General features: G+C 36.3%; 1 protein-coding gene across 4 annotated transcripts in view; it reads left to right on the forward strand.

The window, feature by feature from the left end:
• Nucleotides 1-25,872, forward strand: part of TBC1D12 (TBC1 domain family member 12) — a 205,416-nt gene that overhangs the window by 137,743 nt on the left and 41,801 nt on the right. For all 4 annotated transcript variants that reach the window (XM_037804426.1, XM_037804427.1, XM_037804424.1 and 1 more), the window contains 3 exons: nt 20,567-20,649; nt 23,054-23,171; nt 24,452-24,558. In XM_037804426.1, the coding sequence (XP_037660354.1) occupies nt 20,625-20,649; nt 23,054-23,171; nt 24,452-24,558 (250 nt within the window). In that variant the 5' untranslated portion in view covers nt 20,567-20,624. The remainder of the gene's footprint in view (nt 1-20,566; nt 20,650-23,053; nt 23,172-24,451; nt 24,559-25,872) is intronic.

The following is a 25,872-nucleotide window of genomic DNA, read 5'->3' on the forward strand; positions in this document are numbered from 1 at the left end:
ACCCCTTTTTACAAAAGCCAATCCATCTCTGGTGTTTTGCATTCCGGCAGCATTAGCAAACTAGAACATGGGGTTTGCTGGGTTTCTTAATATGCATATTCCTACCTTTCATTAAATTTGGGAAGTTTTCTGCCATTATTTCTTTGAATATTCCGTCTGCCGCTTTCTCTGTTTCTTCTCCTTCTGGGACTTCCATAATTCATATATTGTTATGCTTGATGGCCTCCCATAGGTCTCTTGGGCTCTGTTTGCTTTTTTTTAATTTTTTTTTTCTTTCTACTCCTCAGCCTGAGTCATTTCAATTGTCTTAGGTTTGAGATCATTCATTCTTCTGCCAGCTCCAATCTGCTGTTGAAACCCTTTAGACAGTTTTTCATTTCAGTTATTGTGGACTTCCACTCTAGTAATTCTGTTTGGTTTCTTTTCAAATTTTCCAACTCTGTTGAGATTCTCATGTTGTTCATTCATTGTTTTCCTCCTATCCTTTGGTTCTTTCTCCAGGTTTTCCTTTATCTCCTTAAGCATAATGTGAATCATTTTAAAAAACTATTTGTCCATATTTCCAAAGTCTGTATCTCGTCATTGATTGTTTCCGGATTTTTTTTTCCTTTGGATGGGCTGTCATTTCCTATTTCTTTGTTTCTTATGTCATCTTTTTTTGCACACTGTACGTTTTAATATTTTAAAGTTTTAACTTTAGGATTTAGTCCCTGAGCTATTAAGTTTGTATTCAGGTAGTGATGTGACAGAAATTTTCTTGAGGGCCAGGAACTGACAAAAACAGTTCAACTAAAAGCAAAAAAAAAAAAACCAAAAAACCAAAAAACACACAAAACACCTTTCATGGTCTTTGCCAGTTGGCTCTGCTTTGGCTGGTGATCTCCTTTAGAGCTTAGCCCTATCAAGAAGATCACCTCAAGGTTAATGCGAAATGCAGAGTCCTCTGAGTCTTATCTGAGCCTGCATAGAGCCTGCTTCTTGTCCTCAACTGCTGCTACTTAGGGCCTTAGGATTCCCCTATTTAAAGGAATTCAAATGCCCCTTCAGCTCCTCATGAAATAGAGTTTCACCCCTTCTCAGGTGCTCTATTGTGTGACTAAATGCAAGTAATCTTTTGCCCCATGCTGCTTCGACTTACTTCTTTCACTGCTTTAGCTGTCTACAAGCTGCTTCTCTGCTTTCAGGGCAAATTTTGGGAAGGCTAGCTGGAGATTAAGTTTCTCGGTTCAGTCTTTCAAGCTTCTACCCGATAGATTGGCATTGACTTACAGGTAACCCAGTATGCTCCCTCTGGAACAGGGCCAGGGAACCCCAATGGGTGTGCAGGCTGGTGCCATGCTGCGCTGGGGAGGGTTGGGGCAAGGGCTAGCATGGGTACCTCCAGCTTTGCTTACCATTTTTCAGGCTGCGTTTTCTTGATTCGACACTTGCACAATTACTGCAGCCCTTTAACTGTTTTCCCGAGTTTTTAGGAAGATGGCTTGCCTGTTTTTACTAGTTGTTCAAAGATTCTTTAGGGGGATGGCACCCTGGAGTGTCTTACACCTTCATCTTGGTCAACTGAAAGTTTCTCATTTCTTTTTTTTCTTTTTAAACAGAATAACCCATTCATTAAATCATTATGCGATACAGTATGACTGTGTGATTGTGGAAATCTTGTGGTTCACACTCGGTCTTATCCAGTGTATGGACAGATGAGTAGAAAAAATGGGAACAAAAATTTAATGAATGCTAGGGAGATGGGAGGGATGGGATGTTTTGGGTGTTCTTTACTTGTATTTTTATTCTTATTTCATTTTTGTGGAGTGATGAGAATGTTCAGGTTTGATTTTGGTGATGAGTGTACAGCTATGTGATGGTACTGTGAACAGATGATTGTACACTGTAGATGATGGTAGGGTGTGTGAGTATATCTCAATAATACTGAATTGAAAAATAAGTGATAAACTTTTTGATCCAATTGTACAGTAGTAAACATGTTCCCCTCATTAATATTCCACATTTACACAGTTAAATTACAGAACTTGAAAATACTTGTCATTTATCACCCAATGATTTAAAAGTGAGGTGAGTGCTTATCTAGGTAGTCTTGATGAGTCAAAGAGACAATCAAAATCCCATATGCCGGAAGGTAAAATTTTATTTACTCTGTTCACTGGTGTATGTCCAAACTTCAAATTTTCATTGTATCAAATGAAAATTTCATGAGTCACATCTCCCCTCTCCTCAAAAAATAATTATCAGAAACAAATTAAGGATAAGAGTTGGGTTTGAAACTGTACTTTGTTACTGTTTTGAATTGGTAAAGCTGACAAAATGCAGTATACCAGACATGGACTGGCTTTTAACAATGGGGATTTATTAGCTTACAAATTTACAATTCTAAGTCCATGAAAATGTCCAAGTTAAGGCATCAACAAGACGATACTTTCTCTGAAGATGGGTTACCTGTCAGCTTGGGTTCCTCTGTCATATAGCAAGACACATTGCGACATCTGCTGGTCCTCTCCCAGGTTTCGTTGCTTTCAGCTTCCGGCTTCAGTGGCTTTCTCTCTCAGCTTCTCTGTGTATGTCCTTGTCTCTCAGCTTCTCCCTGGGGCTTTTTCTGTGAGCTTCTCTGGGTTTGCTGTGTCCTTTATCCTCTTATAAAGGACTCCAATAAGAGGATTAAGACCACCTTAAATGAGGTACATCACATCTCAGTTGAAATAACCTAATCAAAAGGTTTCACCTACAATAGGTCTGCATTCACAGGAATGGATTAAAAGAACATGATCTTTCTGGGGTACATACAGCCTCCAGATGATCACAGTTACTATAACATTCTTTCTCTCTTTTTATAACTGATCAAACATAAGCATGCAAAAAGTTCTCTTCTGACTGGAACTGCTTCCATAGCTCCTTGGATATCAATAGGTAAATCATAAAGGTCATTCAATTTGCAGTTCTCGCCTTTTTTACAGCACTTGTAAGCAGTGTGTGTGACACATCCCACAGAGGTAGAAAGACCATCTGTGTGGTTTAAATCTGTTATATACCCCATAAAAAGACTAGAGTCTTTTAATCCACTCTTGTGGGGTCAGATCTATTGTGGGTGGGACCTTTTGATTAGATTATTTCCATGGAGATGTGAACCCGCCCATTCAAGGTGGGTCTTGATTAGTTTACTGCAGTCTTTAAGAGAGCTCCTGGAGAGAGAGAAAGAGAGCTCAGAGCCAACATAGACCCAGACACTTGGAGCAGACAGAATTACATTTGGAGATACTAAACTAAAAGATGAATCCTAGAGTATGCCCCGTGGAAGCTAAGTGAGAACCCACAGATGCTTAAAGAGAAAGCCGCTGAAATCAGAAACTGAAAGCAATGCAACCCTAGAACAAAGAACCAGCAGATGCCAGCCATGTGCCTTCCCAGCTGACAGAGGTGTTCTGGACACCATCGGCCTTTCTTCAGTGAAGGTATCCTCTTGTTGATGCCTTAGTATGTACACTTTTATGGCCTTAGAACTGTAAATGTGTGAACTAATAAAAACCCCATTGTAAAAGCCAGTCCATTTCTGGTATATTGCATTTCGGCAGCTTTAGCAAACCGGAACAAAAGTTATCGTCTTCATTGTAGAGAATTTACAAAGATAAAACTGACAAAATGTCAAACCATACTTTTTTTTTTTTTTTAAATTCAGTTTTATTGAAATACATTCACACACCATACAATCATCCATGGTATACAATTCACTGTCCACAATATGATAACATAGTTATGCGTTCATCACCACAGTCTATCTCTGAACATTTTCCTTACATCAGAAAGAACCAGAACAAGAATAAAAAATAAAAGTGAAAAAAGAACACCCAAATCATCCCCCCATCCCACCCCATTTGTCCTTTAGTTTTTATCCCCATTCCTCCACTCATCCATACACTAGATAAAGGGGGTGTGATCTGCAAGGTCTTTACAGTCACACTGTCACGCCTTGTAATCTACATTATTATATAATTGTCTTCAGGAGTCCAGACTGCTGGGTTGGAGTTTGGTAGTTTCAGGTATTTACTTCTAGCTATTCCAATGCATTAAAACCTAAGAGGTGTTATCTATATATTGCATAAGAATGTCCACCAGAGTGACCTCTCGACTCGATTTGGAATCTCTCAGCCACTGAAACTATTTCATCTCATTTTGCATCCCCCTTTTGGTCAAGAAGATACTCTCAGTCCCATGATGTCAGGTCCACATACATCCCCGGGAGTCATATTCTGCATTGCCAGGGAGATTTACACCCCTGGGAGTCGGGTCCCACATAGGGGGGAGGGCAGCAAGTTCATCTGTCGAGATGGCTCAGTTAGAGAGAGAGAGGGCCACATCTGAGCAACAAAGAGGTACTTGGGGAGACTCTTAGGTACCATTACATGCAAGTTTAGACTCTCCTTTGTGGTAATGAGCTTCATAACGGCAAGTCCCATGCTCGAGGGCTCAGCACATCAAACCGCCAGTCCCAGTGTTTGTGACAACATCAACACCAGTCCAGGTGAGGATGTCCAGCACATCCGCACCTTCCCCCAGATCCTCAGGGTTGGGGAGGGGGAGGCTGTAAATATGTTTTTTATTATCTGCCCAAATTACTCTGGGATGTGTCACTATTTCACTCCAGCCTATACTAACCTACCGTATCTCACTTCCTATTCAAAGTTCCATGCAATTGTGGTATTTGAACAAATTGACTGTAGAGTTGTACCGTTTAGAAAATTTAGATCCTGTACCAAATAGATATCTATTCCCTTGGTCTCATATGGAAGTTGAAATTTTAAACACGATCAGTTTCAACCTTTACCCTTTGGCCTGGCTTGCCCTGGTCTTAACCAAACCTGCTTCATTCATATCACTAATTGAAGTCTGGGCTCTTTTTCAGTTTTTTTTTTTTTTTTTTTTTTTTTTGACAGTGGCTGTATGCACTAATACTAACATTCATATCTGCCGAGCTCTAGCTCTGAGTTTCAGGTGTCTCAGAGATATGCATTGTTCCAGAGACCAATCAGGTTATACGCTAGGGGATCAGCATCTCAAAGTTTAGAGATAGGCATTACAATTCAGGGATAGAGTTAACTGCTGTAAGAGCTTACAATCTAGGGACTATTACAATTATTATGTCCACGTTAGGCTATGTTCTAAGATTCAATTCTGAGTTTACACATTGTAGTTAGTCCATATTGGTGAGGCATCATCCCTCTCACCATGTTTTCTCCAACACTTTTACTCCTGTATATATATTTTCCTACGATTTTATAGAGTTATATTCTCATACCATACATTTATCCACAGTGTACAATCAGTTGTTCATTGTATCATCATAAAGTTGTACATTTATCACCACAATCAGCACTTGAACATACTGATTACTACAAGAAAAATTGTTGTTTTTTTTTTTTTTTTGCAATAAGAAAAAAATGATAAAAAGAAAAATAACATGTCATACAATACAATATACTAGTAAGGACAGCAAATAATACCGCTACCAAGAATCCCATATTCCTCCCCTATATCCCCCTCTCATATACATTTAGCATTGGCATATTGCCTTTTCAAACCATACTTTTGATAAATGCCAAAGGACTACAAATCCACCTTCTCCTATTTGAAGAATTAAATTCCCTGGAGTGTTCAAGCCTCTGTAGGGCACTTGTTGATAACAAAGTCCACCAGAGCTCCAAACAACTGTACTAAAAGAACCTTCCATCACTCTTCATTTTCTGATTCTGTGGACTGCCTAGTTGCCGGCAGAGGGCAGCAATTACTCTGTTTTACCCACAGGGACATGCAGCAGTTGTGGAAGGAATGATTACATTCTCACCACACCACAACACAATCCTCTTGTCTGTTTTGAGCTTGCCATCTAAGGCACGTGTCTCATTACCATTTACCAGTTGTGTGCCCCTGGACCAGTTAATGTCCTCTATGAACATCATCTGGACCCTGCAATGGTGCATGTATGCACTGTATCTTCCAGCTGTACATGGCCACCACATTCCACTTCTTGAGGGAGAATATTTTGTCATTCCCCGAGTTAGAGCCTGTGTTTCCAGAATGAGAGGACAGGATGCTGGACCCCTTGCGTCTTCCACATTGGCACGGCAGCAGCGTGGAGCCAGTGACTGAGCTCTTGTTTCTTTTTGGAGTGGAGTGAGCTAAGCGGTATGTTAGGGAAACATTTTTTAAAAAGGTCATGGAGTTTTCCAAAGTTGCTGTACAATTTTATATTCCCACAGGAGCATAAGAGAGTTCCAAGTGCTCCATATCCTCACCAAAACTTGGTATGATCAGTCCTTTTTTTTTTTTTTTAATCTTCATTTTATTGTGATACATTCACATACCATGCAGTCATACAAAACAAATCGTACATTCAATTGTTCACAGTACCATTACATACTTGTACATTCATCACCTAAATCAATCCCTGACACCTTCATTAGCACACACACAAAAATAACAAGAATAATAATTAAAGTGAAAAAGAGCAATTGAAGTAAAAAAGAACACTGGGTACCTTTGTCTGTTTGTTTGTTTGTTTCCTTCCCCTATTTTTCTACTCATCCATCCATAAACTAGACAAACTGGAGTGTGGTCCTTATGGCTTTCCCAATCCCATTGTCACCCCTCAAAAGCTACATTTTTATACAACTGTCTTCGAGATTCATGGGTTCTGGGTTGTAGTTTGATAGTTTCAGGTATCCACCACCAGCTACCCCAATTCTTTAGAACGTAAAAAGGGTTGTCTAAATTCCGCGTAAGAGTGCCCACCAGAGTGACCTCTCAGCTCCTTTTGGAATATCTCTGCCACTGAAGCTTATTTCATTTCCTTTCACATCCCTCTTTTGGTCAAGAAGATGTTCTCCATCCCATGATGCTGGGTCTACATTCCTCCCCGGGAGTCATATTCCACGTTGCCAGGGAGATTCACTCCCCTGGGTGTCTGATCCCACGTAGTGGGGAGGGCAGTGATTTCACCTTTCAAGTTGGCTTAGCCAGAGAGAGAGGGCCACATCTGAGCAACAAAGAGGCATTCGGGAGGAGGCTCTTAGGCACAATTATAGGGAGGCCTAGCCTCTCCTTTGCAGCAACCGTCTTCCCAAGGGTAAATCCTATAGTAGAGGGCTCAACCCATCAAACCACCAGTCCCCTATGTCTGTGGTCATGTTAGCAACCACCGAGGTGGGGTAGGCCAATACCCCTGCATTCTCCACAGGCACCTCAAGGGGGCACTACATCTTTTTTTTTTCCTTGTTTTTCTTTTTTTTTTTAACTTTTTTCTCTTTTTAAAATCAACTGTATGAAAAAAAAATTAAAAACAAAAAAACATACAATAAAAGAACATTTCAAAGAGACCATAACAAGGGAGTAAGAAAAAGACAACTAACCTAAGATAACTGCTTTATTTCCAACCTGTTGCTACTTTACCCCAAGAAAGTTACCTAATATAGCAACATTTCTGTGAACTTGTTCCTACTATATCCATCAGAAATTAACAGACCATAGTCATTCCTGGGCATCCCCAGAACGTTAAATAGCTTATCTGTTCTTCTTGGATTATTGTTCCCCCTTCCTTAATTGCTCTCTATTGCTAGTTCCCCTACATTCTACGTTATAAACCATTTGTTTTACATTTTTCAAAGTTCACATTAGTGGTAGCATATAATATTTGTCTTTTTGTGCCTGGCTTATTTCACTCAGCATTATGTCTTCAAGGTTCATCCATGTTGTCATATGTTTCACGAGATCATTCCTTCTTACTGCTGTGTAGTATTCCATTGTGTGTATATACCACATTTTATTTATCCACTCATCTGTTGAAGGACATTTGGGTTGTTTCCATCTCTTGGAAATTGTGAATAATGCTGCTATGAACATTGGCGTGCAGATATCTGTTCCTGTCACTACTTTCCGATCTTCTGGGTATATACCGAGAAGTGCAATCGCTGGATCGAATGGTAACTCTATATCTAGTTGTCTAAGGAACTGCCAGACTGACTTCCAGAGTGGCTGAACCATTATACAGTCCCACCAACAATGAATAAGAGTTCCAATTTCTCCACATCCCCTCCAGCGTTTGTAGCTTCCTGTTTGTTTAATGGCAGCCATTCTAATCGGTGTGAGATGGTATCTCATTGTGGTCTTAATTTGCATCTCTCTAATAGCTAGTGAAGCTGAACATTTTTTCATGTGTTTCTTGGCCCTTTGTATTTCTTCTTCATAGAACTGTCTTTTCATATCTTTTGCCCATTTTATAATTGGGCTGTCTTTACTATTGTCATTGAGTTGTAGGATTTCTTTATATATGCAAGATATCAGTCTTTTGTCAGATACATGGTTTCCAAAAATTTTTTCCCATTGAGTTGGCTGCCTCTTTACCTTTTTGAGAAATTCCTTTGAGGTGCAGAAACTTCTAAGCTTGAGGAGTTCCCATTTATCTATTTTCTCTTTTGTTGCTTGTGCTTTGGGTGTAAAGTCTAGGAAGTGTCCGCCTAATACAAGGTCTTGAAGATGTTTTCCTACATTACCTTCTAGGAGTTTTATGGTACTTTCTTTTATATTGAGGTCTTTGGTCCATTTTGAGTTAATTTTTGTGTAGGGTGTGAGGTAGGGGTCCTCTTTCATTCTTTTGAATATGGATATCCAACTCTCCGAGCCCCATTTGTTGAAAAGACCATTATGACTCAGTTCAGTGACTTTGGGGGCCTTATCAAAGATCAGTCGGCCATAGATCTGGGAGTCTATCTCCGAATTCTCAATTCAATTCCGTTGATCTATATGTCTATCTTTGTGCCAGTACCATGTTGTTTTGACTACTGTGGCTTTATAATAAGCTTCAAAGTCAGGCAGTGTAAGTCCTCCCACTTCGTTTTTCTTTTTTAGAGTGTCTTTAGCAATTCGAGGCATCTTCCCTTTCCAAATAAATTTGATAACTAGCTTTTCCAAGTCTGCAAAGTAGGTTGTTGGAATTTTGATTGGGATTGCATTGAATCTGTACATGAGTTTGGGTAGAATGGACATCTTAATGACATTTAGCCTTCCTATCCATGAACATGGAATATTTTTCCATCTTTTAAGGTCCCCTTCTATTTCTTTTAGTAGAGTTATGTAGTTTTCTTTGTATAGGTCTTTTACATCTTGGGTTACATTTATTCCTAGGTACTTGATTTTTTTAGTTGCTGTTGAAAATGGTATCTTTTTCTTGAGTGTCTCTTCAGTTTGTTCATTTCTAGCATATAGAAACATTACTGACTTATGTGCATTAATCTTGTATCCTGCTACCTTGCTAAATTTGTTTATTAGCTCTAGTAGCTGTACCGTCTATTTCTCAGGGTTTTCCAGGTATAAGATCATATCATCTGCAAACAATGACAGTTTTATTTCTTCTTTTCCAATTTGGATGCCTTTTATTTCTTTGTCTTGCCGGATTGCCCTGGCTAGCACTTCCAGCACAATGTTGAATAACAGTGGTGACAGCGGGCATCCTTGTCTTGTTCCTGATCTTAGAGGGAAGGCTTTCAGTCTCTCACCATTGAGTATTATGCTGGCTGTGGGTTTTTCATATATGCTCTTTATCATATTGAGGAAGTTTCCTTCAATTCCTACCTTTTGAAGTGTTTTTATCAAAAACGGATGTTGGATTTTGTCAAATGCTTTTTCAGCATCTATTGAGATGATCAATTGATTTTTCCCTTTTGAATTGTTAATGTGTTGTAATACATTGATTGATTTTCTTATGTTGAACCATCCTTGCATGCCTGGAATGAACCCCACTTGGTCATGGTGTATGATTTTTTTAATGTGTCTTTGGATTCGATTTGCAAGTATTTTGTTGAGGATTTTTGCATCTATATTCATTAGGGAGATTGGCCGGTAGTTTTTCTTTTTTGTAGCATCTTTGCCTGGTTTTGGTGTTAGATTGATGTTAGCTTCATAAAATGAGTTAGGTAGTGTTCCATTTTCTTCAATGTTTTGAAAGAGTTTGAGTAAGATTGGTGTCAGTTCTTTCTGGAAAGTTTGGTAGAATTCCCCTGTGAAGGCCCTGGGCATTTATATGTGGGAAGCTTTTTGATGACTGATTGGATCTCTTTGCTTGTGATGGGTTGTTTGAGGTCTTCTATTTCTTCTCTGGTCAGTCTAGGTTGTTCATATGTTTCCAGGAAATTGTCCATTTCCTCTACATTAACCGGTTTGTTGCCATACAGTTGTTCATAGTATCCTCTTATAATTTTTTTAATTTCTTCAGGATCTGCAGTTATGTCACCTTTTTCATTCATTATTTTGTTTATATGGGTCTTCTCTCTTTTTGATTTTGTCAGTCTAGCTAGAGGCTTGTCAGTCTTGTTGATCTTCTCAAAGAACCAACTTTTGGTGATATTTATCCTCTCTATTGTTTTTTTGTTCTCTATGTCATTTATTTCTGTTTTAATCCTTGTTATTTCTTTTCTTCTACTTGGTTTAGGATTGGTTTGCTGTTCATTTTCTAGCTTCTTCAGTTGATCCATTAGTTCTTTGATTTTGGCTCTTTCTTCCTTTTTAATATATGCGTTTAGTGCTATAAATTTCCCCCTCAGTACTGCTTTTGCTGCATCCCATAGGTTTTGGTATGTTGTGTTCTCATTTTCATTCGTCTCTATATATTAAGCAATTTCCCTTGCTATTTCTTCTTTAACCCACTGATTGTTTAGGAGTGTGTTGTTTAACCTCCAGGTATTTGTGAATTTTCTAAGTCTCTGATGGTTATTGACTTCTAATTGTATTCCATTGTGGTCAGAGAATGTGCTTTGAATAATTTCAATCTTTTTAAATTTGCTGAGGCTTGTTTTATATCCCAGCATATGATCTATTCTGGAGAAAGTTCCATGAGCACTAGAAAAGTATGTGTATCCTGGTGATTTGGGATGTAATGTTCTGTATATGTCTGTTAAATCTATTTCATTTGTCAGATTGTTTAGATTTTCACTTTCCTTATTGGTCTTCTGTCTGGTTGATCTATCTATAGGAGAGAGTGATGTGTTGAAGTCTCCCACAATTATTGTGGAAACATCAATTGCTTCCTTTAGTTTTGCCAGTGTTTCTCTCACGTATTTTGTGGCACCTTGATTGGGTGCATAGACATTTATGATTGTTATTTCTTCTTGTTGAATTGCCCCTTTTATTAGTATGTAGTGGCCTTCTTTGTCTCTCAAAACATCCCTGCATTTAAAGTCTATTTTATCTGAGATTAATATTGCTACACCTGCTTTCTTTTGGCTGTAGCTTGCATGAAATATTTTTTTCCATCCTTTCACTTTCAATTTCTTTGTGTCCCTGTGTCTAAGATGAGTCTCTTGTATGCAACATATTGATGGCTCATTTTTTTTGATCCATTCTGCGAATCTATATCTTTTAATTGGGGAGTTTAATCCATTTACATTCAACGTGATAACCGTGAAGGCATTTCTTGAATCAGCCATCTTATCCTTTGGTTTATGTTTGTCATATATATTTTTCCCCTCTGCCTAGTAATATCCTTTATTGTACCCATACCGAATCTCTTTAGTACTGAACCTTTCTCTAAGTCTCTCTGTCCTTTCTTTGTTTCTCTGTCTGTACGGCTCCCTTTAGTATCTCCAGTAGGGCAGGTCTCTTGTTAGCAAATTCTCTCAGCATTTGTTTGTCTGTGAAAAATTTAAGCTCTCCCTCAAATTTGAAGGAGAGCTTTGCTGGATAAAGTATTCTTGGTTGGTGATCAGTCTTTTTAATTTGTCTGTTCTAGTGTATGTATGTAGTGATATCTCTGTGGTTTCACTTTGCATTTTGCAAAGACTAATGATGTTAAGCATCTTTTCATGTGCTTATTTGCTGCCTGTATACAGGCATATCTCAGAGATATTGCAGGTTCAGTTCAGGACCACTGTAATAAAGCAAATATTGCAATGAAGTGAGTCACAAATTTTTTGGTTTCCCAGTGCGAATAAAAGTTATGTTTACACTACACTGTAGTCTATTAAGTATACACTAGCATTATTTAAAAAAAAAAAAAAAGTATGTACCTAGATTTAAAAATACTTTATTGCTAAAAAATGCTAACCATCATCTGAGCCTTCAGTGAGGGCTGGTAGAGGGACTTGCCTTGATGTTGATGGCTGCTGACTGATCAGGGTGGAGGTTGCTGAAGGTTGGGGTGGCTGTGGCAATTTCTTAAAATAAGACATCAGTGACGTTTGCTGCTTTGATTGACTCTTCTTTTCAGGAAAGATTTCTCTGTAGCATGTGATGGTGTTTGATAGCACTTTACTCACAAAAGAACTTCTTTCAAAATTGGAGTCAGTCCTTTTTTTTTTTTTAATTGTGATTGTTCACATACCGTACAATTATCCAAAGATCCAAAGTGTATAATCAGTTGCCCCCGTACCCTCATACAGGTGTGCATCCATCACCACAATTAATTTTTGTTCAATTTTTAGAACATTTTCTTTACTCCAGACAAGAAATAAAGACACACAAAAAAAGAAAACTCAAATCCTCACATATCCCTAACTACCCGCCCTCTATTGTTGATTCATAGGATTTGTATAGTACATTTATTACTGTTTATGAAAGAATGTTGAAATACTCATAACTGGTATATAGTTATATATTTTCTCCCTGTATGCCTCTCTATTATTAACTTCCAGTTGTAATGTTATACGTTTCTTCTGGTTCATGAAAGAGATTTCTAATATTTGTACAGTTAATCACGGGCATTGCCCACCATAGGATTCAGTTTTATACATTCCCATCTTTTGACCTCCAACTTTCCTTCTGGTGACATACGTAACTCTGAGCTTCCCCTTTCCACCACATTCACGCACCATTTAGCACTGTTAGTTACTCTCACAGTGTGCTACTGTCACCTCTGCTCGTTTCCGAACATTGAAGTTCATCCTAATTGAACATTCTGCTCATACTAAGCAACCGCTCCCCATTCTTTAGCCTTGTTCTATATCTTGGTAACTTATATTTCATGTATATGAGTTTACATATTATAATTAGCTCTTATCCATGAGACCCTGCAATATCTGTCCTTATGTGTCTGGCTTATTTCACTTAGTATATTGCCCTCAAGTTTTCATCATCAACCCATTTTTTTTTTTAAGACGGTTTTGTTCACACGACATACATTCCATACTAAGTAAACAATCGATGGTTCCCTGTATAGTCACATATGTATGTGTTCACCACCCTCACCACTATCTATATAAGGACATCTACATTTCTTCTACAAAGCAGGAGGAAGAATCAAAGAAGGAAGAGAGGCAAAAAAAAAAAAAAAAAAAGAAAAAGAGAAAAAAAAAAAAACCACAAAAGCTAGGAAGCAGCAAAAGGAAGGATAACCTTAAATCAAAATAGAATAAAGAGTTAGCACCACCAATGCCAAGTGTCTCACACCCCTCCCCTATCCCCCCCTCTTATCTGCATTTACCTTGGTATATTGCCTTTGTTACATTAAAGGAAATATAATACAATGATTCTGTTAATTATAGTCTCTAGTTTATGTTGATTGTATTTTTCCCCCAATGCCTCCCTATTTTTAACACCTTGCAAGGTTGACATTTGTTTGTTCTCCCTTGTGAAAAAACATATTTGTACATTTTATCACAATTGTTGAACACTCTAGGTTTCACTGAGTTACACAGACCCAGTCTTTGTCTTTCCTCTTTTCCTCTGGTGTCCCACATGCTCCTAACCTTCCTCTTTCAACCCTATTCATAGTTATCTTTGTTCAGTGTACTTACATTGCTGTGCTACTGTCACCCAAAATCGTGTTCCAAACCTCTCACTTCTGTTTTCTTCTATCACTCTGTAGTGCTCCCTTTAGTATTTCCCGTAGGGCAGGTGTCTTGTTCACGAAGTGTCTCATTGTCTGTTTGTCAGAGAATATTTTGAGCTCTCCCTCATATTTGAAGGACACTTTTGCCAGATATAGGATTCTTGGTTGGCAGTTTTTCTCTTTCAGTATCTTAAATATATCACACCACTTCCTTCTTGCCTCCATGGTTTCTATCGAGAAATCCACACATAGTGTTATTAAGCTTCCTTTGTATGTGATGGATCGCTTTTCTCTTGCTGCTTTCAGGATTCCCTCTTTGTCTTTAACATTTGATAATCTGATTATTAAGTGTCTTGGCATAGGCCTATTCATATCTATTCTGTTTGGAGTATGCTGCGCTTCTTGGATCTGTAATTTTATGTCTTTCATAAGAGATGGGAAATTTTCATTGATTATTTCCTCTATTATTGCTTCTTTCCCTCTTCTCTTCTCCTTCTGGGACACCAATGATACATACATTCTTGTATTTCATTTCATCCTTAAGTTCCCGGAGACATTGCTCATCTTTTTCCGTTCTTTTCTCTATTTGTTCTTTTGTGTGTAGGCTTTCAGGTGTTTTCTTCTCCAGTTCCTGAGTGTTTTCTTCTTCCTCTTGAGATCTGCTGTTGTATGTTTCCATTGTGTCTTTCATCTCTTGTTTTGTGCCTTTCATTTCCATAGATTCTGCCAGTTGTTTTTTTGAACTTTCGATTTCTGCCTTATGTATGCCCAGTGTTTTCTTTCTAGCCGTTATCTCTTTTGCCATATCTTCACTAAACTTTTTGAATTGATTTAGCATTAGTTTAAATTCCTATATCTCAATTGAAGTGTAAGTTTGTTCCTTTGACTGGGCCATCACTTTGTTTTTCTTAGTGTAGGTTGTAGTTTTCTGTTGTGTAGGCATTTGACCTCCTAGGCCACCCCAATCAGGTTTTCCCAGACGAGAACAAGCTCAGGTCCCAGAAAGCAGAAATACTCAGTATCTGGTTTCCCTGATGGTGTGTCTTAAGAGGATTGACACACCCTGTGCCCTTCTGCCCAGCAGGTGGCACCTGTCAACCTGTCACTACAGACTGGTGTAAGGGTGTGTGGCCTGCGGCTCTCCTCCCCAAGGCTCTAGGGTCTGATTCTGAATGTAAGGCAGGTAGTAGAGCTGGGCCCCTCCTCTTTCCTCTTGGGAAATGACCTACAAAGAGTTCATTTGCGTATAAATAGATTCTTTGTTTCTCTAACTCTGCTGTCTCCACCTTGTCTGCGAGTTTAAAATGGCTGAGGCTTTCTCTACAGCAGAGCACTGCAAGCTGAAAATGGCTGGGGCTTTTTCCACTGAGCCCCCAGGTTGAGAGAGAGAGAAAGGAACAGAAAGCTCCCAGATTCACCCGTCAGCCAGAGATAGCACCCCATCTTCTGGGCTCCCCGCCCTGAGACAGATACGCTCCCTGACTCTTCCAAGGTCAGTCATCACCAAAAGCCTCTGTCTGCTTATTGGGGATTCGCTGTCTGTATTGAGCAGTTAACAGTAAAGCCCCTGTTGGATCTGGGCTGAGGTATATTCGCTTGTTTGGAGAGTGCTGCTCACCTAGCACCATGAGGCTTCCATGAGGGAGGGGCTCTTGGCGCGGGTCATAGTTTTTACTTACAGATTTTATGCTGTGATTTCAGGCATTTCTCCCAATTCAGGTTGGTGTATGATGAGTGGACAGTCACGTTTGTCTCTCCACAGTTATTCCAGGTTATTTACTAATTTTTTTGTTATTAGTTGTTCCAGGGAGACCAACTAGCTTCCACTCCTCTCTATGCTGCCATGTTAGCTTTTCCCTAGAGTCAATCCTTTTAAACCCTGACAATGCCAGCTTTGGGTTCTGTTGATGTTCTTTATTTTTCTTTTATCGGTAGCATTCATTTCTGGTCTTATCTTTATTATATCATTACTTCTGCTTGATTTATTTTTTGCTCTTTTCTAGTTTCTTAAGAATAAATTTTGTTTTTCAGTTTCAGACCTTTTGTTTCTTATGAGAGTTTGAAGTTTTAAATTGTCCTCAAATACAATTTTAGCAGCATCCCATAAATTCTAATATGTTGTATTTTTTGGTTTAATTCAGTATAAAATATTTCTAATTTCCCCTGTGATTTCTTCTTTGACCCATGTGTTATTTAGAAGTGTGTTGTCCAATTTCCAGATATTTTGGGGGGAATTTCCAGATTTTTTTTTCTATTGATTTCTAAATTAATTCTGTTTCGGTTAGAGAATATACTTTGTGTGATTTCAGTTTTTAAAATTTATTGAGACTTGTTTTATGGCCTAGAATATGGTCTGTCTTGGTAAAAATACTTTTTACCCTTGTGTTCACTGGTTTGAAAGTATTATGGACCCCAGAATAGCCATGATCTTTTAATCCAGTCTTGTTGGGTGGAAACTTTTGATTGAGTGTTTCCATGGAAATGTGGTTCACCCAACTGTGGTTGAGACCTTTTGATTAGATTATTTCCATGGAGGTGTGTGCCCTTCCATTCCTGGTGGATCTTAATTAGATTACTGGAGTCCTTTAAGAAAGCTCACAAAAAGGAGGAGCTCAGAAAAAACTGAGAAAGACATTTTGGAGAGAAGCTAAGATATATAATCCAGAGTTTTCTCCCGGGAGAAGCTAAGAGCTGACATGTTTGGAGATGCTTGAGATGCAGACGGAATGATATTTGGAGATGCTAAGCTAAGACATGAAGCCCAGAGTTTGCCCCGGAGAAGACTCCCCAGATGCTTGAAGGGAAACGCCCCAGGAGAACCAAGCAGAGAGCTGAGAGAGGTCAAGAGAGACAAAAGCCCAGAGACATTTTGGAGAAAGCCTTATTTAAACCAGAACCCGGGAGCAAAGGACCAGCATGTGCCTTCCCAGCTGAAAGACATGTTCCAGACATCATCAGCTTTTCTTCAGTGATGGTATCCTCTTGTTGATGCCTTAGTTTGGACACTTTTATGGGCTTAGAACTGTAAATTTGTAACATATTAAATCCTCTGTATAAAAGCCAATCCACTTATGGTATTTTGCATAATGGCAGCGTTAGCAAACTGGAACACCTTGAATATAATGTGTATTTTGCTGCTCTTGGTTGGAGTATTTTATAAATATCAATTGTTTCAAGTTGGTTCCGTGTCTTTCATAACCTTACTTATATAACCTTCTATAATTTCTATAATTTTACTGAATTGCCATCAGCTAGTTCTGTCTATTGCTGAAAGAAGGCTGTTAAAATCTTAGATTATAGTTTTTTATTTGGGTATCTCCTTCAATTATATTACTTTTTGCTTCAGATACTTTAAGCTATGTTATTAGGTTCGTATACTTTTAGGATTGTGTGTCTTCTTGGCTAATTGACTACTTTATTGTTGTGAATTTACCCCCTTTATTCCTGGTAGTATCTTTTTGCTGTGAAATTTAGTTTCTTTGCCATTAAGGTAGACATCCAAGCTTTCTTTTAAGTAGTGTTACCATGATATATCATTTTCTTTCCTATTAGTTTTAACTTGTCTGTGTCTTTAAAGTGGGCTTTATAAATAATGTATAGTTGAATCTTCCTTTTTTATCCATTCTGAAAATCTTTGCCTTATAATAATTGTAGTGTTTAGATCTTTTACATTTACTGTGATTATTTAAATATTACTCTCTCATTATTTGTTTTCTATTTGTCTTATATGCTTGTTGTTTTTCCTTCTCTCCCTTCTACCTTCCCTCCCTCCGTCCCTTCTCTCGCTCCATCCCTTTCACCTGCCCTCTCTTTTGCCTTCTTTTGGATAGAATATTTTTTAACATTTTATTTCATCTGTTGTTGGCAAGTTACCTATACTAATTTGTTTTGTTTTGTTTTGTTTTTAGTAATTTCTTTGGAGTATACTATATATATATATGTCTCAACTCTTCACAGACTGCCTTCAAGTAACACTATGCTGTTTCACATATAGTGTTAGAACATTGCAACAGTATTCTTCCATTTTCCTCCTCCTGACATTTCTCTTGTTGTTATCATACATTTAATTTTATATATGTTATAAGCCCCACAATACTTCTTTATTAATTTTTCTCTAAAACTTCTCATATCTTCTAAGAGATCATGTAGCTCTAGATTTCCACCTGGTACCATTTTTCTTCTCCTCGAAGAATCTCTTTTAACATTTCTTGTGGTGCCGGTTTGCTGGCAGTGAATAATTTTTCCCTCTGAGTGCTTTCAAGACTTTTCTCTTTATCTGGTTTTCATCAATTTGATTATGACTTGCTGTGGTGTGCTTTTCTTTATGTTCCTTCCTTTAGCTTGGGTTTCAGTATGCTTAATGTATCTGTGCACTTACAGTTTTACTTCAACTTTGGGAAAATTTTAGCTTTTATTTCTTCAACTTTTATTCTTTTTCTCCTCCCCTTCTGAGATGCTAGTTAAACATGTTGTGTGTTTGGTATTGTCCCACAGGTTACTTAGACTCTGTTTTTATTTTATTTTGGCTCTTTTCTCTCTGTATTCCATTTTGTATAGTTTCCTGTTGTTATTTCTTTGAATTCTTGTTTGTTTGGCAGTGTGTAATCTGCTGTATTGTATGATTTTCATTTTAAAAATTGTATTTTTCATCTGTAGAAATTTGATTTGGGTCTCGAGTTTCTCTTTTCATCATGCTCATACTTTCTTATACCTTATTTAATATTTATATAGTATATTGATAGCAGCTGTTTTATCATCCTTTTGTTGTAATCCTATTACCTGTGACATTTCTCTTTGTATTGTTTTATTTTTCCTCCCATTTATGGATTATGTTTTCCTGTTTCTTTGCATGCCTGGTAATCTTTATTGGATGCCAGACATTATAAATTTTGCATAGTTGGATGCTGGATTTTTTTTGCACTCCTTTAAATATTTTTTGGCTTTAGTCTGAAGCAAAGTTAAGTTATTTGGAATTGATTAGATCTTTTTGATCTAATCTTTGTTAGAGTAATTCTAGAACAGTCTTTTGTCAGGACTAATTTGTCCTCACTACTGAGGCAATACACTTCTAAGGATTCTGCCTGATACCTGCCTATCTATTAGGGTACCTTTTCTACCAGATACCCTTTCCAGTCTGTCTGGTAGGAATATGAACTATTCCTAGCCCTATGTGATCTTCAGGATTGTTTTATGTATTCCTTTGTGAGGGTTCTTTCCCTAGTCTGGATAGTTTAATCATACACATGCACAGATTAGTACTTCGGCAAAGACTTGAGAGGACCCCTCTGCTGCTCCTTTCTCTTTGATGCTCTGATCTACAGATTTTAGCCATCTTGGACTCTCCACATCCACTCAGCAAGAATGATGGGCTCTGTTTGGGTACTTCCTTAGTGCACTGAGACCTGTTAACTCCAGGGAGTCAGTTTGGGCACTTACAGGGTTCACCTCATTTGTTTCCTGTTCCTAAGGATCAGATCATTGTTCTGTGATTCCTGTTGTCCACTGCCTGAAAGTTGTTATTTCATATATTTTGCCCATTTCTCTAGTTATTTAAGGCAAGAGAATAAACCTGGTCCTTCTTATTCCATTATGGCCTAAACCTTTTTTCCTTCCTGCTACAACATGCCTGAAGAATCTGACTAATTTGAGAAGGCAGGAAGAGAATATAATTTGAGTTAGTCACATATCTCTCTCTACCCTAGCCTCTCGAAAAGAACCAGGAAACTGATTCCTAAAACTGGACATTATTATTATATATTTGGATATGGAGTAATTTCAGATGTGTTTATTTTTTCATATTCATATATCTAAATCACTGATTTTGTGAAGCCATTGATTTTCTAAGCCAGCATTCAATATATTCAAAAGAATAACTGCTGTCTTAAAACTATTAAGTGTAAAGCAGTTTGGGAGTTTGTTATAAAGGTATAATTGCTCTTACCATATGAGCCAAGAATTCTCCTCTTAGGTATATACCTAAGAAGAAAGCAGATGCTCACAGAAAGACTTGATGTGAGTATTTACAGTAGCTTTATTCACTGTGGCCAAAAATTGGAAATAACCCAAATGTGCATCAACATAGATAAATGGAACACTACTCAGCAATTAAAAGGAATACATTACTAATACACATAACAACATAGATGCATTTTCAAAATATAATGAGTAAAAGAAGCCAAACACAAAATAGTCTATGTGAAGTTTTACAAAAGGCAACAAACTAATCTATAGTTATAGATTTCTGAGAGTGATTGTCTACGGTGGTAGATGGGTGAGTATTGAATGCAAAAAGGTCACAAGGAAACTTTATGAGATGTTTTATATCTTGATCAGTGTGGTGATTGCACAGGTGTATACATTGGTCAAAACTTGCCAAACTTTTAAAATGTGTTCATTCATTTTACTATATGTAAATTATACCTCAAAAATGATTTTTAAAAACCTCTAATAAGTGGGTTAAACAAATAACCTAAAGGTATTGGCTGAAATCTGAAATTCTTAAATATATAAACATTTATCCATATGACATACAAATATATACAAACATATATGTAACAAATATTAGCAATATGGATTCCGATTCCGTTCTAAAATGCAGAATTCTTTTCAGTCTTTCACTTTCTTAAGATATGAAATGAGGTGATTAGTTTAGAAATTCTTTGTGTATGGCTGTGAAAAAGGAAGAGGAGTTAATAAGTTTAAAAATTAATCTTTTAAAAATTATCTCTAAGTAATTATTTTCTTTTTCAGAAATCTTCCTGCCAAATCTGTAGAAGAAACTTTACGGCACCGACAAGAATATGATGAGATGGTGGCTGAGGCTAAAAAACGAGGTATAAAATGTAACTTCAAATGGTATAGTTAAGTCACTGATTTCATTTTGTTTAATATCAACAGGAAGATGGATTGTGAAATTGATCATCCTTCTTCAAGATGATACTGAATTTTTATTTTTCCTCTATGACTTTTATAACTGAATTTGGTTCTTAAAGAAGAATAAAATGTCATACCAGAATCATAGTTTTTATGCAAATACTTTTTTTAATTAAATTCAGTTTTATTGAAATATATTCACATACCATACAGTCATCCATGGTGTACAATCAACTGTTCACAGTACCATCATATAGTCATGCATTCATCACCCCAATCTATTTTTGAACATTTTCCTTACATCAGAAAGAATCAGAATAAGAATAAAAAATAAAAGTAAAAAAGAACACCCAGATCATCCCCCCATCCCACCTTATTTTTCATTCAGTTTTTGTCCCCATTTTTCTACTCATCCATCCATGCACTAGATAAAGGGAGTTATGCAAGTACTTTTACAAAACTAATATGAGAAGAAAAGCAACAGACTATCTATGAGGGACCTTATATTATAGTCATAAAACTTGGACTGCTGTTATTTTAATTTATAAATGAAGATTTTATTCATGAATTTGTGGTTTTTAGGCTTTTGATATTTTGTAAGTAATTTTAACATTTTGAGATAATGTCCCATATGAGTGTGAGAATGTGATTTGAAATTAAAATTTGCCTTTGTGTCTTTTTGAAGTTTCACCAGAGTCCCAGTTGTATCACTTGACCAGGCACATAAATGTATGCTGTTTTATGTGTGCATTCACACATTTATTCATTAATTCCCTCCCCCAAACAAAAAAAGTACCACAAGGGTAATTTAACAGTATTTATTCACTAACCACTGTTAGTTCAGGATAAGTATACATTTTTAGAAAATGTTACACAGCTATATATATATACCTGTACCTTATTAACAACTGATAGTTTTCCTTTGACTTGAATTGAAAGCGAATGGAATATTATAATAGTATGCAGTTCTGCTTTGTGGCTCTATTTTGGAAATGAAGTTTATTTAATTTTAGAGTAAGCTTAGGATATGTGAGGTCAGTTATATTGTTCTAAAAGACCTAATTATTTAAATATTAGTTGAGTTTATTTTGCTATACAGTATTTGAAATATTTCTAACATATCCAATAAATTTTTAATGACCCTTAACACTGACTTCACTGTTTAATATTTAAGATAGTTTTTGACAAGTAGATGATCCTAATAAATGATATGATAGAGATAACATTGAATTGGGAAATCAAAGGACCACAGCTGTAATTCTGTTTGATACTGCCTAGATATATCTGAATAAATAGGCCAAATGTTAATTTCCTCATCTGTACAGTGTGAAGGCAGGTGGACTACATCAGTGGCTTTAAGGCTCTTTCCATCTCTTTGTTTTTAAACAGTAGAACCTTTTCTCAAGAAATTTTACATAAGATCCAAATATATAAAATACAATAAAAGGTTGCTGCTTGGTTGGTCTCCTGCTTGTCCCTCAAGACAGTTTCTGAGGCACATGTGAAACAGAATTTGAAAACATTAGCTGATCTCTAAAGTCCCTATTGGTTCTAAAATTTTATATAATTTGATTTAAAAAAATTTTTGTGTGTGTGGCAACATATATACCATAAATTTTGCCATTTTTACCATTTTTAAGTGTACAATTCAGTGACATTAATTACCTTCTCAGTGTTGAGCCGCTATCACCACCATCCATTACCAAATTTTTTATCACCCAAAAGAGAAACTTCATGAATAATGCTACTATATATAATTATTGATTTTTAATTCACTTATTTCTTTCTAAGTTTGAGCATCTTTTGTTCCAAAATTGTGACCTCTGCTTTCCAGAGGGCTATTGTGTGCATATATGTGTGTTAGGGGAATTTTTATTTCATTCTGATTGGTAAAGTGAAATGCCATACTAAAAAGTGTTCATTGTAACAGTGCCATTGACAAAATAATTTTTTAATGCTATGTGGTTTTATGTCAGGAAATTCATAAACCCCTTGTATAAAAAAGGATATTAGTTTTCCACAGTTACTTTTCACATGATTATTCATGACACATTTCAGTTCATAGATTGATAAAATACAAATAGAATTATGTGCTATAGGAATATACTTAAAGGATTTTTCTGGACTTTGTTGCATTTGCTTTTGTAGGATAGGAGATGTTATTTTAAAATTATTAGCCAAGTAAATATTCTTTATTTTTTTTCTTTGTACCCTTGGTCCCTTGGTCTCTTCGTCCCTTCCTCCCTCTCCTGTTGCTGTGACAAGAATATTCTTTTCGAGGAAGCCTGTTTTGTAGAATTAGGTAGCAGTAAAAGGGGTTTTTGAGCTTGCTCATTTATATTGAATAATTCTTGTTTAAAACAGAAATTAAAGAAGCATTTAAAAGAAAAAAAATAATGAAAGAACGATTTAAGCAGGAGGAAAATATTGCAAGTGCAATGGTAATTTGGATCAATGAAATACTGCCCAATTGGGAAGTAATGTAAGTAAGCACACCTTTTCTGAATTCCAGTTTGTCTCCAAAGATTTTATGTTTCCAGTTCTATATATATATTTTTTTTTACTTCCCAGCATGTATCTTCTGCTGTGGCTGAAATATGCTGTTAACTAATGCCTGAAAATTCCGTGTTTATCTCTGTGCCTTTGCTTTTAGAAATCTTACAATCTCTAATATTTACTTTCCTTATTGACCACTCTCTATGCCTGTCAAAATCTTACCCATCATTTGAGACCCATCTGAAATGCTAAGTGGTTCATGAAACTATTATAATCTCCTCAGTTACCATATTTTCTTCATTCTAACAAACCATCAATTGTAAGATGTACTATGTATGGAGTAAAGGTTTTTTGGAAAGAAAATATTAAATTAAACATGTACATTCATTGTAAGATGCATTTTTAAAAATGTTAAATATTAATGTGATTTTTAAAATATCTCATAGTCAAGGACATATAATATATATGATCTTTCCCTTCTGTAAATGTTCCATTATACTTTGAAACTAATGTATTTCTTGCCTTACTTCACCTCCTAGTTTTTTGTAATATTTTTGTATACCTTATCTTCCCTCTAGACTGGAGGGCAGGAGATACCTTCTACAATGCCTAGTGCAGGATGTACATTGGGAATTTGAATATTGGCATAGTGTGCCAAATATTGTTATTAGGCTCTTAACATAAGTAATCTAATTTGATTCTTAAAAATTTGTAAGATACATATATGTATATACATACACATATATTTATCTCCATTTATAGGTCAGAGAAGTTAAGTGATTTGCCCAAGGTTATACAGTTGGTGAATGGTTAAACCAAATTTGAACCCAGGCCTGTCTGATTCTAAAACCCATCATTTTCAGGAGACCTACACTGCCTCTCAAAGACTAGGGCCTTACCCATAGTAGATATTTTGTGATTTTGTTTTTGGCACTGAATTGGCAGTATATTTTTATGTCTCTTTTATCTTGTTTTAATAATTGTCCACATATTTTTGCTTCTTCCGTTGTATCCTTGTATTAGTAGAACCTATAGAAGGCAGTTCCCTTTAAATTATTATTGTCCCTCTTTGGGGTACTATATATATTGTAGGCTTTTATTGCCTGCCAGCATGAACCCAAAGGAAAGAATGCATCACATACTTACCTATTTGTCTTCTTAAAAACCATTCAATCACTTAGCCATAGACTAGGTAAACCATCATGCAACTAGGATTTTTTATATAAAAAAGTAACTTTGTCCTTTTTTCTCCCCCTTTAATTCTAGGCGTAGTACGAGAAGAGTTCGAGAATTGTGGTGGCAGGGATTGCCCCCTAGTGTTCGTGGGAAAGTTTGGAGTCTAGCTGTAGGAAATGAACTAAATATCACTCCTGGTTTGTATTCTGTTCAGTTACTCCCACATACAAATAACTACCTCCAAATTTACAAAGCAGATTAGTAGATTGGCCATTTAAAAAGACATTACCATATATAACATCATTTTAAGAGCATGCTTCATTCCCCCCATCCCTAAATCTGGTATGATTTAATAAGTAACTTACTATATTTCATATTCTATAAATAAGATGTGTGGTGTTTCCTTTAGTTCACAACTATCAATAATATTCTTGACATCCAAATATTGTAAGAGTAGGTAATTTTTAAAACTTCTGAGGAAATTAGTTTGCTATGGATGAATAACTATATACAAGGAAAAATAAAATAGTCTAGTTGTGGAATGTTTTACCCTTTACCTAAAAAAACATAAATATTGGGGGAAAGCTAGAAATTTATTTTCCTGTCTCTATATTCAAACCAATCCTTTTGAACTTTTTTTTGATTAAGTTTTTTTTAAGTTATAAAATGTAAAAAGAAGTAAGGGCACCTCAAGGAGCTGTTTCTTATTTTCTGAAGTTTCATAAACCTTGAAAGATAGGAATAAAATATAGAATTGTTTTGTAGAATTTGTTTTATAGAATTTTTAAAATTTGGATAATTATCAAATAGGAGAAAACAAAATATAGTTAAATGGCACTGCATAGGTCTGAGTGATCATGATAATGCTAGACATTGACACCACAGGAAGACTTAGAGGCTCTAGTATAATAATGGAAATAATATGTTGTTTTTATTTACATATTCATTGAAAAAATATTCAAGCAATCATAAATTACAAACTGTAAGTCTCTTTCCCTCATCCACCAAAACTCCCAATCCTGATCATACTCTCAGTACTGCTAGCAATTGGTGTATGGTCTTCCAGACCTTTTTTCTGTGCGTATAAGAAGTATGCATCTGTATGTGATAATTTTTGAGACTTTTCTCTTTTTTATTCTTTTATGTTTTTCCTCACAAAAAAAGGAGTCTTTGCCATAATACTATTCTGATTTACTTTTTTCACTCTGTAATTTATTTTGAACAGCCCTCTGTGTCAGTACATACAAATCTGCCTCATATGTGCAATAGCTGCAGTGTTTTCCACAGTTTGACTATATATATATATTACTATAATTTAATCATTTTTCTAGTGGTACATAAATCAAAGACCTATACATTAAAACAACATTAAAGTACTATTTTTCACTCCTCAAATTTAAAAAGATTAAAATAATTGAGTATTACCCATATAGGGCATGACTGAAAATAATTGGAAATACTTATCAAAAGCCTCAAAAAAAAATAGCCTTTGATTTAGTTATTCCAATTCT

The sequence above is a fragment of the Choloepus didactylus genome, chromosome 15 (assembly GCF_015220235.1).
Source record: "Choloepus didactylus isolate mChoDid1 chromosome 15, mChoDid1.pri, whole genome shotgun sequence".
In the NCBI taxonomy this organism is placed as follows: Eukaryota; Metazoa; Chordata; class Mammalia; order Pilosa; family Megalonychidae; genus Choloepus; species Choloepus didactylus.